Genomic DNA, 16,281 nt, shown 5'->3' on the forward strand with positions numbered 1-16,281 from the left:
GAATCAAACTTTAAAATAGGCTAACAGGTTAGAACAGACTTCCAAATAGATCAGGTTCAAGCCTAAAAAAAAGTCTTTGACAAGCTACAGTCCAGACTTAGACCTTGAAAATTTTAAGCAGTCTCAACCTATTTAAGTAAAGCATAGTGAAATCCAGCCTACTTCCACCTCTAAACGCTATGAAGTCTTAGCAAATTATTGTGCATGAAATAAGGAAAAGGAGATCAAGTGTATAGTAATCCCACGAGCTGATTGGCTGATTGCCCTCTCTAAATCAATTACCATTAACAGCCATTAATATTTCAGTTACATTGTGATAGAATTGTAACGTAAATTATTACTTCCTTCGTACTATTTATAAGTCTATTTTACCTAATTCTCTTAGATTAAGAAAAGTAGTTATAAGTAATAAATTTATAAAAGAATTTATTCACTTTCCTATATTAACCTTATTTAATTTCTTATAAATTTCTTTCTCAAGTTATTATTTCAAAATCGCATTGCTTCTTTCATATAAATATGAGGATAGTTTTAGAAAAAAATAATTAATTCTCCATTTATATTGTAAATAGACTTATATTTAGAAACAAGAAAATCACAAAAAAAATGGCCTTATAATAAGGAACTGGAGTATTATTATTATTATTTTTTTGAACATAATTATTACTAGTATTGTGAATATGTATTGTAACGTATTTCAATTAATTCAATTAACATTAAAGTAGTAACGTCAATTCAACTTAATTAACAGCCATTATATTAGTATGGGGAATGATTGGAATCAGCTTTTAATATACATTAACTATCATTAATACATAGAGATATATTTTTATGTGAATATGTAAAATATCATTTGGAATTTCCACAGATTCAAACAAAATCACGGAAGCAACAAAATGGACCGCTTTGTATAATACATTAATACAGATTGGTGTGTGTAAGACTGGTTACAATGGTGTTGAATATGATGTGTTTAATGTTGAAAATGTAGTATAATGGTGTTGAAAGGGGTAGTTTAATGTTGAAAGGGAGAGAGAAGTGTTGAAGAGTTTCAACACTTGTTTAAAGGGGTATCCGGAGACACGTGGCACGCCCTGGTTGGTGACCGCCAGGCGCGTGCCACACACGCGCAGACAAGGCGCGTTATGTGTCAGGGTGGGGTAAGGGGGCTGCGTAGTGGGACGCGTGGCACGCTTCGGTTGGCCACCGACAGACGCGTGCCACGCACGCGCGACAGGAGAGAGAGAGTGCACCGCCAATGCCACGTGTCTCGTTCTGATTGGTCCGGGCGATTTTCATTTATCCTAATCTTTCCAACTCAATTATTTCGAAAAAAAAATTAAAAAAAAATAAAAAAAATACCAAAATTCATGATTTTTTTTTCTCTATAAATAGAGACTTGGTTTGTTTGATTTGGACACAGAAAAAAAAACCAAGTTTTCCATCATCTTATTCAGCTTATTATCTTTATATTATCACCTTTGCTTTGAAATGGATCCCAACAATAGCCATTTCAACTCCCAGAATTCTTCCAACCAAAATCCAGACTATCAACATCCAAATCAGTATTCCAACCACCAAAATCCCAACAATTATCCACATCCAAATCGATAATCGTTTATTTAATTTAATTTTTATTGCAAATTTTAAATTTATGAAATCATAAAAAGAAAAATATAAAATTAAATCAAAATATAAGATAAAAAAAGTGGTGGGGTAGGGGGTAGGGTGTTGAATGAAAAACCATTGGAGTGGGTAAAAGTTGAATGAAGTGTTGAACTGGAGAGAGAAGATGAAAAGTGGGGTGTTGAGGGTGTTGAATGTTGAAACCATTGTAGATAGTCTAAGGCCGTAAGGGTGAGGTATACATATATATATATATGTTGCCGTGTATTTCAGCTCAGCTTCAGCCACTACTTTAAATTCGAAGGTACAGTTACTACAGTATCATCATCGTATTAGTTCATGATAAGATATATATGATAGACAATACTGTTTCATTTTCAGATCAATCGAGAATGGAGGAGGAGAAGTGCAAGGCCAAGGTATGCGTCACAGGTGGTGGTGGTTATCTTGGCTCCTACCTTGTCAAAAGGCTTTTGGAAAAGGGCTACATTGTCCATTCCACCCTAAGAAACTTAAGTATTATATTTCTTCTATCTCTCTACCTTCCATTGCATTTGCATCTTTAATTTCTTTTTACTTTCAAATTCATTCGAGTTCCACTATTTAAAATGAATTTTTTTTCATATATATACAAATCCAATGCATGCATCTAGCTATAGCTTGTAACAAAAAAAAATTCAATGTATCTATCTAGCTATACCAACCCTTAATTAAGCCAAAGCAATGTCTACTTTTTTAAAGGTGTATATTTTGATTCCAGAGGACGAGTCAAAGGTAGGCCTTCTTAGAAGCTTTCCTCATGCAGAGTCCAGATTGGTGTTATTTGAAGGAGACATATACAAACCAGATGAGTTTGAGCCTGCAATTCAAGACTGTGAATTTGTCTTTCACGTCGCTACTCCCTTACAACATCAAACCAATTCACAGGTTGATTAATTTTACCGATTAATGTATGATGCTCATTTTTTCTTTCATTTTGGCTTGAGCTAGAAATTTTAATAACTATTTCTTTTAGTGAGCTAAGCACCCAAAACATTTTTAGTGAGCAACCACAAGATATAACATGGTGGTAGCTCATTTCGTCCCTTAATTATAAGGTTGAAAATTCAATTCTCATCCATAAAAATGGAATTTTTTGGTCAGAGACAAAAATATATCTTCAGCAATATATTCTAAAATTAAAATCAATTATGAGATAAGATTAATTATTTTTGAAGTTAAACCGATTTTATTAAAACATGAGAGCAAACAAAATTGTCAATATGAGTGATACTTTCTAGTCTGCACCAACTGCCTCTTTGGCTTCAAACAAAATAAATTCTAAGAAAAAAAATCTTTTGCATTAAGTGTATATCTAAATGCAAGAATCAATTGGTTTGAGTGGTAGTATATGTTAATTCTCTATTTAAGGAATATCTTAGGTTCGAGTTTTGTGGTTTGAGAAAATTCAATGAAAAGAGCTAATTTCACAAGAATGGGTTTACAACAAAAAAAAAGTTGTAAGGAACTATAAAAGTGATTCACTTGCATTGTTTTTTCTACTTTATTATTAATTAAACCAAATTAATTCTTGAAGAACTCGCTTATAAAATATTATTATCAACAACAAAATCTTTTTTTTTTTTATTTTGATCGTTTAAAAATCAAATAAAAAAACATCTTTATAGTGGATTCTACATGAATTCATTTTTTTTATACCGATTCTACATGAAATTTAATCAATCATGATGAGTGTTGAAAAAAAAGTATTAAAATGAGTATAGCTATTAGAACTAGCTAGGAAGACCTATTCAATCCAGAAACTAGCTGATGGTCTATCATTTATAAGACATTAAAAAAAGGACACCATATTTTATACTCAAAGCATTAGGAATTTTTTTTTACTTATAAACTATTCATTTTTTAATATGAGAGATTTGTTTATTTTTATTTCTTATTATTCTTAAGAAGAATTTCCAAGTGGATATTTGATTATGATTCAAGCTAAGTAGGGTGAAGTGATTATGTAAATATTTACGAATTACTATTATTTAATTTGTAGCAGCTTAAGAGCATGAGTGAAGCAGCAATAGCCGGAGTTAAAAGTATTGCGATGAGCTGTATAAAATCAGGCACAGTGAGACGATTGATTTACACTGCTTCGGTGGTTGCGTCTTCTCCATTGAAAGATGATGGAACTGGGTTTAAAGATTTCATTGATGAAACTTGTTGGACTCCTCTCCATCTTGATACTGGCGCCCTTCATAAGGTAAGAAGAGTTTTACAATTGATTATTTTATCCTATGAAGGAAAAAATTAAAGAGAATTTAAATCAAATTGAGAAACAACGGCACGTTCCATCTCATAGAGTTCGACTCCCATTCTCAACCCATAACCAATATGAGTTTGAAGTTTTCTTCATAGTAACTTATGGAACTTCTTCGCATGGCTCCATTCCATGCATTATGAAAGGAGCCTCAAAGTGGCTCTATTTTATTATTATATATATTTCATTCATACACTTATTCAACTTTGTCTACCATGAATCAGTAAAAGTCTGGTTTACAAATTAATTAATATAGTTTCTCTGCAAATTAATTTTAGGGGTCAGAAAAATAAAAACATTACAGTAAAAACAAAGGTTCATGTGTGGGGGGCCGTTTTTAATGTGGACCGGTTCTGATCATAATTAATAAATTTTCAGGACTACACTGATTCGAAGACATTGGCTGAGAGAGAGATATTAAGTTATGGAAAGAATGAAAATGGCAGTGGAGCACTTGAGGTAGTGAGCCTGGCTTGTGGCTTGTTTGGAGGGGAGGTTTTTCTGAATTACACACCCGCGAGTGTTGCTGTGCTTATCTCTCAGGTGAAAGACAATGAAGCCATGTACCAGTCTCTGAAGTTCCTAGAGGATTTGATTGGAAAAATTCCTGTGGCCCACATTGATGATGTCTGTGAAGCCCATATCTTCTGCGGGGAGAATCCATCCATCAATGGAAGATTCTTGGTTGCAAGCTCATATGTATCATCTGCAGATATTGCCAATTGCTATTCTCAACACTATCCAGAATTTCATTTGAAAGACAAGTAAGTTACTAGTTACCTTCTGTGCAGGCACATATAATATGTTTTTTTTTTTGCATTTGTTTTGTCAAAAATTGATAATTTTACTATTCAATTGCTAATGTCTAAGATCTTATATGCATGCATTTGGAATTTTGTTTCAGGTATTTGGAAGGGCCAAAACGAGCAATCAAATGGGCCTCAACAAAGCTCACAGACAAAGGGTTTGTCTATAACTATGACCTCAAGATGATATTAGATGATTGTATCAGAAGCGCAAGAAGGATTGGCGATCTCTAATCTTTACTGTTGATATTTATAAAGTTTGTGATGTCAATTCTGAAACAGTATCACAAACATTATCTAGTATGATCTCTTAGCTATGCGATCATAACTTCACCTTATTCTTGTTTGTTTGAAAATTGAACCTTGATTTTTGTTAATGGATGCTGGTCTAATTATGTCTGCTGAAGGGTTCTTGTGCTTCAGCAAGATGAGATTATGAAGTGTGGGATTTTGTTTGGGAATGTTATAATTTCTAGCATAGTCGATCAAAAGGAAAGAGTAAAAGGGAAAGAGTAAGATGAAGACTCCTAGGTACAATGTTCAAACCTCATCTGTTCATTTTTTTTTTTCTGTTTGGTGTTTGATCATAATTCAAGACAACTATGAGGTCAAAATCTATGCTGTTTCACAAACTCTATCCCTGCTTGAGCCAAAACAAGACATTTGAATCAATTACAAATGAAGCGAGAAAATGAAGAAGCAAACTATGTGAATGTTTGGAAATTCTTTCTATAATTGATTCTAAAGACAAAATCAATTAGGACCGAAGCTTATGTGAATTGCTAATTCAAATATGCTATATAGCTAATATATTTTTTACATCCTAGGTAGGAAAACTCTCCAAACTAGCATTACATATGATTACCCTTCATTTCCTATACTGCTCTTACTCTCTAACTAACTAATATATATCCTCGGTTTGCAATTCCTCTGTTTTGTCTTCAACCTCTGCTTCTGCTTTAAACATGAAAATTGCTGGGGTTTATGGATTTTCTTCTGTATTGGTAGTTGATTCTTTTCATCATTGTAAACTTGATTTTCCCCCAACCCCTTTTTTACTTTTGCTGGGAGTTTCTTGTTCACCTCAGTTATTGTTGGTTCTTCATCTGATCTTTGAACCTGCCTTGTTGCACATTTCTATGTGTGCATTTGCGTGAGTTATGATTCATTCACACACGGTGTGGCGAAAACTTTCTCTGGGGCCGACGACGGAGAGGAGGGTCTGGAGGGAGTGCTCAATGGAGGACATGCATCTCAAGCTTCAAGGCGTTGAGCGATCGACATCGGCATCGGTCTCGACATCGGATTGCTTCTCGGCTATAGGGACCTGGGACCTGGGAACTATAATGCTTAATTGTCAGCCTTATTCACTAATATGCACAAAAACTTATTTAATTGAATTGAAATATAATCAACTACAATTAATTGACTGTTGTAATTTAGCTTGATTGGTTTATTGAAACGATTACAATTGTAACTCATGCTTCATTTAAAGTGTTATAATCAATGACTCCTAATAAAATGTAATAACATTAGACTAGGTAAATGCTTTACTTAGTAACAATTTAAGGAAGATACTTTAAGCAAGAACATAACAAACAATAAGCAATTACATCTAACAATTATTGGAAAGTATAAAAAACTGTTATTAAATTAAATGATGAGTTATGAACAAAGATACTTAAAAAGGTTCGAATGCCACCAATATTAGGAGAATCAACCAAAAATCTTATGAAAATCAGAGTTTCGGTTGCTTCTTTCTCCTAATATGTGGTGGCCGTTGAACCTTGAGCATCTATAATTCAATGAAATTCTTGGTGTGAGTTGATGTTGGAGGTGAGTTTTAATAGTGTTGCTTGACAAGGTATTTATAGTATTTTAGCAAGCATCTAAATTTAAAAGATAGTACATAAAAATAGGATCACTTACGTACTACTAGGCACTTCTTTCTGCTTCTATTGGCGTTATCTCTTGACTAATTCAAAATTGGAAAAGGTTGTTTTTTACTTCTTTTATGGAAAGGTTGTTAATAATGGAATTAATGAACCAAGAATAGCTATTTTTATGGGGGAGTTATGGTGCTAGGGGAGAAGAATGGAGAAGAATCTGGTCTGGAAATATTCTGCTGCCTCAAGTGGGGATCAATGGTTCTAGAACTTTTCCCTAGTTTTTGGGCCTGATCTTTTTTTTCTTTTAGGCATTTTTCGGTGGAGGCCCATGTTCTTTATAACCTATCTGGAGCTATGTCAGGAGTCTTTTTTTTTATGGAAAGTATGTCTATTTAATAAGCAACAACAGAAAATACATCCGCTAATAGAGCCGAGTTAACAGCTGAGGGAAAGTTATCCCACCAACACTTGTTGGGAAAATCTACTGCTAAACTAGCTAGCAAGTGTGCTACCTTATTGCCCTCTCTCTTTACATGAACTAAATTAAATGAACTAAATTGAGAGGCCATATTTGTGCAATCCAGCAAGAGAGTATCCAATAACAGGTTCTGTTTTTTATTCCAGAAACAAGAATAAAATTCCATGGAATCCGTCTCTAGCACTATTGAGTTGATGTCCAGCTTTAGAGCTTCACCCATTGCCCACCTAATCGCTGTGGCTTCCGCTACCAAAGGGTCTAGCCGTGTACGAAGGAAATTGGTGGCAGCAAACATGCACTCCCCATGATGATCCCTGATTACCATGCCCAGCCCTTGCCCAGCCACTCCAGACCACCCCTCATCAACATTCATCTTTAGCATTCCATCCTCTGGCCTTTTCCAACCTTCCTCCCTATCGCACGGTCTTGAGTCTTGGTGGTTTCCATGCCCTTGCTGTCCGGTATTTGCCACGGTTAACCAATCTGCCAAAAACGTGTTTGCCATGCTAATCAAATCTGTAATCTCCACACCCTTGTCCTTGAAGGTTAAATCATTCCGGCGTTTCCATATTGCCCATATCAGCATCACTATCTGTTGTACTAGGTCTGTATTTTCCCCTAACAGCATTTCAGATATCCACAGGCGAAAAGAAGGGATGGCGCTGGACCGCAGGTTGAAAGCTGCAAACCATACTCTCTGAACCCACTCATAGTGCAGAAAAATATGGTCTAATGATTCTGGCAACATAGCATCGCAGGAAACACAACCATCATGTAACATAACACCACGCCGGACCAAGTTACGCTTGCATGGGAGAGTATTATTCACTGCTCTGTACATGAAGTATATAACCTTGTTCGAAACCTGCAATTTCCATATCTTCTTCCAAGGATAGGACACCGATGTACCAGGCTCACTCGTCAAGCTTTCCAGCTGCAATTGCTTGTAGAAGGACTTTACAGTGAAAAAACCATTTGGACACCATCTCCACATCAATTTGTCCCGCAACCCTGACCAGCTTAGTGGAGTATTCATGATAGCCTGGGCTTCTGAGTCTACAAAAGTAGCCTTAATCAGCTGCTCATTCCAGCGTCGTTGGGGATCCTCAATCATTAAATCTGCCACAACCATCAGACCCTGTTGCTCTTGGTTCGCTGTCAAAACCCGTCCTGAAGATGATCCTGCAATCCAAGTTGTACCCCATATCCGAATGTCTCTACCATTTCCAACCCGCCATTTAATTCCTTCCACCATCTTCTCCCGTGCTCCCCATACACTGCGCCATGCATAGCTTGGACAATGTTCTAAATTGGCCTCGAGTAAGGTAGTACGTGGGTGGTACTTAGCTTTCCATAGTCTTGCTAAAAGAGAGGATGGATTAGACAGCAGCCTCCACACTTGTTTGCCCAGCAAAGCCGTATTAAATTCCTCCAAATCACGGAATCCTAGACCTCCATGCGACTTAGGCTTGCATAGGGTTTTCTAGCTATTCCAATGAATCTTCCTTTCCTCCCCTCGTTGACCCCACCAAAACTTGGCACACATGGACTCCACCTTCCTACACACTCCAGTGGGGAGCTTAAAGCAACTCATCACATAGGTTGGGGTGGCTTGAGCTACTGATTTCAATAAGACTTCCTTTCCTGCTCTAGATAACATTTGTTCCTTCCAACCTTTTAGCTTCTTCCACACTCTGTCCTGGACCCGCTCAAAAACTTGCTTCTTGGAGCGACCAATAATAGTTGGTAGCCCTACATACTTCTCATGAGATTCTACAGCCTTAACACCCATCCAATCACGGATCATAGTTTTCCTGTCTCCATGCACATTTTGGCTGAACATAACCTCTGACTTATCTAGGTTCACCAGTTGTCCTAAAGCCCTCTCATACGCTCTTATTGCTCCTAGAACACAAGTGGCCTCCTCCATAGTAGACCGAGAGAAAATCAAGCTATCGTCAGCAAAGAACAGATGACTAATAGATGGAGCTCCCCTAGCCACCGTGACACCATGAACTCTCCCAGCTTCCACTTGCTTTAACAGTAACCCTGAAAAGACCTCCACACACAAGATAAATAAGTATGGTGACAAGGGGTCTCCTTGCCTCAACCCCCTCTGTGGCTGAAACCAAGGGGAAGGTTCCCCATTAACCAAGATACCATAAGATACTGAGGTCACACATCTCATAATCAAATCAGTCATAGAATTAGGAAACCTCATGGTAGAAAGTACCATCCTGAGGAACTCCCACTCCACCCGGTCATATGCCTTCGACATGTCAAGCTTCAACGCCATATACCCATGCTTTCCTCCCTTCCCCTTCATATAGTGTAAAACCTCAAAACCTGCCAAGGCATTATCTGTAATTTGTCTACTCGGGATAAAGGCACTCTGCTGTTCCCCAACCACTGTGTCCAGAAACAATTTAACTCTATTTGCTATACATTTAGTCACCACCTTCATCACCACGTTACATAAGCTTATTGGTCTAAATTCCCTACAATATTCCAATACCTCTGATAAAAGCCAGCATGAAAACCATCTGGACCTGGGGATTTAGTGGGATGCATCATAAATAAAGCTTGCTTTACCTCCTCACCCACAAAAGACTCCCCAAGTAAAGCCACCTCCGCATCCTTGAGCTGACGCGTAATGGCAGTACAAGCTGCAGCAATACCAGAAAGTGAAGAGGTCTGAAATAACTACTGAAAATATTGCTGCATAATCTTCCCAATTCCTTCCTCCCCATACACCTAATTTCCAGCATCGTCCTTGATCTTTTTTAGCTTGTTTACCTTTTGGCGCTGATTGGCTTTTTCATGGAAGAATTTGGTGTTTTTATCGTTGTCCCTTAACCACACAACCCGCGATCTTTGTCTCCAATAAACCTCTTCTTGTTCCAAGAGACTAGCATAATCCTTCTCTAACTTCTTTCTTCGCTCCACATTTAGGGCTGTTTGTTCCCATCGTTGAGCCTTCTTTAACTTCTCAACTGTGTCTTTGATTTGCAGACCCAGTCGTCCATTCACTGTTTCATGTCCCTTTATACACTCCTAGACAACTTTAATTTTTGAGATACACCCCTGGCCCCTTCCTCTCCAAGCCCACGAAATATTCTCTTCTAACTCCAAATCTTCATATAAGTGCTCATTCATCCATAAGGGTCTCTTCCGTTTCTTCTTACGGTTTTCTGCCCGAGAGCGATGGATAGAAATGCAAAGAGGGGCATGGTCAGATAAAAACTGAAAACCATGCTGAACGGAAGTCCCCTCCCAGTATCGCAAAAAACCATCATTCGCGAGACATTTATCCAAACATGCTTGAATATTATGCTCATCATTTCTCCCATTAGTCCATGTAAAGGGGTGTCCTGTGAAACCCACATCAACCAAAGCACAATCTGTAATGCATTGGCGAAAAGGTTCTAGATGGGTAAATGTTCGCTCTACGCCCCCTCTCTTCTCCTCGAAACAAACCCAGTTCCTACTGTGCACATCCTGACTAATAACTCTCAACAGCTCCCATGATTCTTCCCTCCTCCGTGCTTCTGGCTGACCATAAAACCCCGTGACCACCACTTCCTCCTCCCCTAGCGGCCTCCAAACCATACTAATATGATTCAAAGACCAATTTATGAGTTCCAAATCCATACCGTCTTTCCATAGCAACGGCAAACCACCAGCTCTGCCCCCCTTCCATCATAATCCCTTTCAACCATGTTGCCCAGTTTGAGTCGTTTCTTTACCGTCTCCATCTCAAAAGTCGTTCTCTTCGTTTCCATGAGGAAAACAACATCAAGATCTTCATCTTTAACGAGCTTTGTAAGGGCTCGCACCGCCAATGGGTTCCCAAGCCCACGACAGTTCCAGCTGAGTATTTTCATTGGTCCCGGCGGTGCTGGTCCTCCAGCACGGCCGATGTATTAAAATAAAAAGGATGGCTCAGCTTTGGTAGCTTCACCAGTAACCCATACTACCAGCTTCCATCTCCCCTCCGGCCAACCATTTCTGTTCCACCGCCCCCTCCTTTCACTTTTGGGGTGGAAATAATCTCCGGGTGTACAGTGGGAACTATGGTTTTATCGCCCCCAGACCCCGTATTAGCAGGATCACTTACTATATTTTCCTTACGAGTTTCCAAATCAGCTTTGGGTTCCCCTTCACCGCCACTAGGTCCAAGAGCTTTTTTGGAAAAGACATTTTTTTCATGTGTCGCCAATAAAGGTAGGTCAATCAGTGCTGACTTTCACCAATCCCGAGGTGCTGCTGTTATGTTTGTTTAAAAATAGTGCACTTGACGCATCATTACTTTTATTAATATAGTAAGTGATCCTGCTGTTACAGGTCCAAAGAGTTGACTGCGTCAAGTGCACTATTCATAATAGTGCACTTGACGCAGTCAACTCCTTGTCTTTTGTGCCTCCCCCTTCTGACCCTACATCTGACCCAATCTTTCCCAGCCTGTTGTCTCCACCTGTCTTACTGAAAGCTTTTCAAACCTCTTCAGAATTTTCGGATCAAAAACCCGTTTGACCCCACCACACTGTGGAGTGCTACCAGAGGATTTCTGATGCTTAGATGGACCTGACATTCTCCTTCCCACAATCTGAGACCGCAAGCTAGGGATAAGATTCCTGGACTTGATACTATCATCACGTTCCGCCAATAAAGCCTGCGCACATAAATTATCCCCATGGCCAAGCATTCCACAAAAGTAGCAAAATTGTGGGAGCTTCTCATACTTGAACTCTACCCAAAACAACCAATCTTTTTGACTACCACTAGTCACTCCCTCCATGAGCGGTTTTGTCACATCCATCTCAACCAGTGCTTTCACCACAACCTTGCGATCTGGTAATTCAAAAAGATCAGCATCCAACACTTCCCCAATAGTCGCCCCCATTTTGGAGCCCATCCTACTAGTTTTACAGTGCATAGGCAGTCCCCAGAATTGCACCCAAACATTCACATGTTTAAACACCATCTCTGTCGGTTCCAGATGCCTATTGCATGGCTGAATCAGCAACCAAGAGTTCCGAAAAACCCAAGGGCTCCCTTGAAGAATACGCCTTACATCCTTCTCCTCTGCAAGTCGGATAATGAAGACCTTCTCACTAACCTCTTCAAGGCGGAAACCCATCGGATTGCACCAGATATTGCTAAGAGCACTCTGAAGCAAGGCTCTATGTATTGGTTTCTCTATTAGAATTTTCCCCACCAGGCTATTATCAAAGTCAGCAATAGCCTCCTATACGTCCTCCTCGTCGAAAACCACGATGGGAGGATCCCCAGTGCGGGTACTCCCATCTTCATCATCTCCGTCAGGACACCGCAATGACTCAATATTTAGGAACCCCGAAAAACAAATTCTCAAAGCTACAGCCCAAAGGCGAAACAAGGACAGCACGACACAACGGAGTAGCAACACGTTGATCAACATGGCCAAGCTCCGTTGAACCACCGGACCAAAAGCACTACACGCCGCCTACACCCTGAAACCCTAGGAGAGGGAGGAAACGTGAGGAAAAAAAAAATTTAGCTATGCCAGGAGTCTTATTCCTTTGTTTTCTTTTGTTTCTTTTAGTCAGTGTATAGGGATGCTAATTAATAGGGTGGGTCACACTATAGCTAACCCCCAACCCCTTTTTTACTTTTGCTGGGAGTTTCTTGTTCACCTCAATTATTGTTGGTTCTTCATTTGATCTTTGAACCTGCCTTGTTGCACATTTCTATGTGTGCATTTGCGTGAGTTATGATTCATTCACACATTACTCTAGCTTACCAAAAAAAAATCTCTTTTTCCATTTCATTTATACTCTCTTTCTCTTTTGATCTTTGACTTCTATTTATATCACATCCTCGTTTCTCTTTTTTCCTTCATAAGTATCATGGTGGACTTGTGTTTTTAAGTCGGAAAAAACTTTATTGTCTATAATATCCTCTGCAACACAAACCATTTACTTTCAATTATTATTATAAAGTAGTTATAAATTATAATACCTATTGCACGGGCCTTTTTTACATAGTTTTTAAATATTAAGTAAACATTGAACTATTTTTTAATCATAAAAATATAATAAAATAAAAATTATTGTGTTGCCACATTTTAATAAATAAAAGTCAAATCATTTTTACTTAAGTATATCAATATATATTACTTAAAATTAATACTCATTCATGGAAAATGAAAAAGTATCACCTACAATCTACAGAGAGACCTAAGCTAACAGACAAACCCGATCAACCTAAATAACATAATTCAATAATATTAGAAATAATGAATGAGTCTCTTTCTACACTTATCATTTAGGCTTAAATATGTTGGAGGTCCCTCTAAAATAGGGGTCTTTTGGTTAAGGCCCCTACAATTTTTTTTGGGTGGAATAAGCCCCTAATGTGAAAATAATATATAGTGATAAACCCCTGCCGTGAGGTTCCGTTTAATTTCTCATGATTCTGCAAACGACGCTGACGTGGATTATATTTTGTGAAAATTATTCAATTAAAGAGGGTGCCACGTAAGTAAATTAGGGTTGAAAAAATAAAAACCCAAGTAAAAAACTCAAGTAAAATTCCCAAACATACTTGTGTTTTTTACTTTGGATTTTCATTTTATTTTTATTTTTTGATCCCTCATTTACTTACGTGGCACCCTCTTTAATTGAATAATTTTCACAAAATATAATCCACGCCAACGCCGTTTACAGAATCATCAGAAATTAAACGGAACCTCACGGCAGGGGCTTATCACCATATATTATTTTCACATTAGGGGCTTATTCCACCCAAAAAAATTTGTAGGGACCTTAACCAAAGCACCCCTATTTTAGAGGGACTTCCAACATATTTAAGCCTATCATTTATGTTTTGGTTGCTTTTTATTCCCACCGTCACTCTCTCATAACAAAACTCTAGCTAAAAACAATTCTCTCTCACTTTGCTGTCATTGCCATTGTATATATGTGACCTCCACCAAGCTAATTTTGTGTTGTTTCTGATTTCGTCTGATTTATCATGTTCTTCTTTGATTTTTCTTTTCAAATTTAGTACTCAACATCGGGTTAGTTCGGTTTGGGTTCAAATATATTATTTTATTCAAAATTAATTAATCACCCAATCCGACCAACCTACTCAACATCGGGTTGGTTCGGTTCGAGTCCAAATTAGGCAAAAAAATTGGGAAAATCAAACAAACCTAATTTGAGGATATTTTTATTGGCTCAGACTAATAAACACCAAATCCGACCCACGACCTCATTAACTCCTAATAAATATAACAAATTATTAATAACTAATCCATAGTATTATTAATGCAAAAGTTAAGTCAATTTTACTTCTTAATATAAATACTACATCAATTATTAGTTTCAAAAACAATATTGAAATATTTCCTGAATTTGTGATTAATAACTTAAATTTATAATATTAAATATGATAAATTTAATTTTTTAACAATTATTAATCAATATAGTAAATAATATAAAAATTGCTAATAAATAGTAATTAGTAATATTATTAATTTGAAGGTCAAGTCAATTTTACTTTTAATTATTTTTATTATTATTCTGATTTTCAAAAAAATGTTATTATTATTCTTACTACTGTACTACTATTATAAACACCAAATCCGACCCAACACAACTTGATTACACTCCTAATAAATATAATAAATGTTTAGTAACTAATCATAGTATTTTTTTTTTGAAATCAGTTCATAGTATTATTAATGTAAAAGTCAAATCAATTTTACTTATTACTATTAAATATTACTACATCAAAATTATTAGTTTTTTTTTTGAAAGATGAAGATAACTAGTGTGTTTCACCCGTGCGTTGCACGGCGGATTTTTATTTTCCGATTTTACCTATCATTATTGATATAAAAGAAAAAATAGTTTCATGAAAAACAAAGATATGACTTTTGTGATTGAAATACAACGATGATAAAAATGTTGTAAATTGAAGATTGAAGTACAGATAGAGAAACAAACGACATCAATTAACGAATGATATAGTATTGGAGTCAGCTACTATTTAACATATATAGATTAGTCTAATATGAATGTCTTGATAGAAATCTTCAAAGTTGACTATCTAGGGAATCCAAGTCTCCTCAAACCATGAAGCTGCAAATACATAGATTTGTGTAGATTAGATTAGATTTACATAGTAATAAACAAAAGTTAGTTTCAATGGGCATTAAAATAAAATAATTTCTTTCAATTATAACATTGACTACTTTGAATACAAATTTTTTAGTTAATTTATATTAAATGTTGGTTCCACTATGTAAAAGGATGAACGTGTAAAGATTGATTTTTGACTTTTCTGTTACAAAATAATAACTAATTTTAAGATCAAATTCATAATGTTATTGAAAAAAACTTAGATCATTAGAAAACGAGCCTTTTAGATGTTGTCAAACACTTCTTGGTATACAACATTCTTTGTTGCGTTTGAGAGGTTTCCTTCATCATCTAAAATCAATAATTTCAGCCCTTTTCTTGACTTCACTCTTGAGAGAGCAACATAGAGCTTACCATGAGTGAAAACTGGTCTAGGCAGATATAAGCCAACATGAGATAATGATTGACCTTGACTCTTGTTTATAGTCATTGAAATGCATAATGTGACAGGAAATTGTCGTCTTGAGAATTTGAACGACAAACCAGGGTCAGATGGTATTAAGTTCATTCGAGGGATTAAAAAATTTTCTCCCATTTTTTTACCTATTAGAATTGATGCTGCAATGACATTTTTGGTCAAATCTGTTACTATCAAGCGGGTTCTGTTACATAAACCAATAGACTGGTCTATATTCCGAAGAAGCATAATTGGAATTCCAACCTTCAAATTAAGTTTGTGGTTTGGAATTCTTGAACATTTGACTTCATTCAAGAACTCATAAGTGAACCAATCTCCTTCTATCTCTGTGTCCTCATCAGACTTGCATGTAATGTCAAAGCTCAAATATTCCTTCTCATCACCAGGAACCATAGAAGACATGAAATTATTGACATGCTCAACACTCTCAATGGTTGGTGCCAAAATTGCTCTTTCTTCAAAGAATGAATGATTTTTCATGTTGTTAATCATTTTAGGATAAGCAAAATTCACCAAGCTAAGTATAGGATCATCTGATTTTTCTATCAACAAATCTGGAGGTATTTCTATCAT

General features: G+C 36.7%; 3 protein-coding genes across 3 annotated transcripts; 1 reads left to right on the forward strand and 2 right to left on the reverse strand.

Moving 5' to 3' along the window:
• Window positions 1-2,011: 2,011 nt before the first annotated feature.
• On the forward strand, window positions 2,012-5,325 carry LOC130732761 (putative anthocyanidin reductase). The gene is made up of 5 exons (XM_057584753.1): window positions 2,012-2,142; window positions 2,387-2,553; window positions 3,671-3,874; window positions 4,310-4,695; window positions 4,836-5,325. The coding sequence occupies exons 1-5, from the start codon at window positions 2,019-2,021 to the stop codon at window positions 4,969-4,971; spliced, it is 1,017 nt and encodes a 338-aa protein (XP_057440736.1). The 5' UTR covers window positions 2,012-2,018; the 3' UTR covers window positions 4,972-5,325.
• A 1,693-nt stretch (window positions 5,326-7,018) lies between these two features.
• On the reverse strand, window positions 7,019-8,359 carry LOC130727336 (uncharacterized). The gene has a single exon (XM_057578443.1). The coding sequence runs from the start codon at window positions 8,357-8,359 to the stop codon at window positions 7,019-7,021; it is 1,341 nt and encodes a 446-aa protein (XP_057434426.1).
• A 7,154-nt stretch (window positions 8,360-15,513) lies between these two features.
• LOC130727337 (uncharacterized) lies at window positions 15,514-16,281 on the reverse strand. The gene has a single exon (XM_057578444.1). The coding sequence runs from the start codon at window positions 16,279-16,281 to the stop codon at window positions 15,514-15,516; it is 768 nt and encodes a 255-aa protein (XP_057434427.1).

Source organism: Lotus japonicus, chromosome 1, assembly GCF_012489685.1.
Source record: "Lotus japonicus ecotype B-129 chromosome 1, LjGifu_v1.2".
NCBI lineage: Eukaryota > Viridiplantae > Streptophyta > Magnoliopsida > Fabales > Fabaceae > Lotus > Lotus japonicus.

Coding starts and splice junctions, on each gene's coding strand:
- LOC130732761 (XM_057584753.1), top strand. CDS start 2,019: ATGGAGGAGGAGAAGTGCAAGGCCAAGGTATGCGTCACAGGTGGTGGT. Junction 2,554..3,670: donor AACATCAAACCAATTCACAG/GTTGATTAATTT, acceptor AATTTGTAGCAG/CTTAAGAGCATGAGTGAAGC. Junction 3,875..4,309: donor ATACTGGCGCCCTTCATAAG/GTAAGAAGAGTT, acceptor ATAAATTTTCAG/GACTACACTGATTCGAAGAC.
- LOC130727336 (XM_057578443.1), bottom strand. CDS start 8,359: ATGGTGGAAGGAATTAAATGGCGGGTTGGAAATGGTAGAGACATTCGG.
- LOC130727337 (XM_057578444.1), bottom strand. CDS start 16,281: ATGATAGAAATACCTCCAGATTTGTTGATAGAAAAATCAGATGATCCT.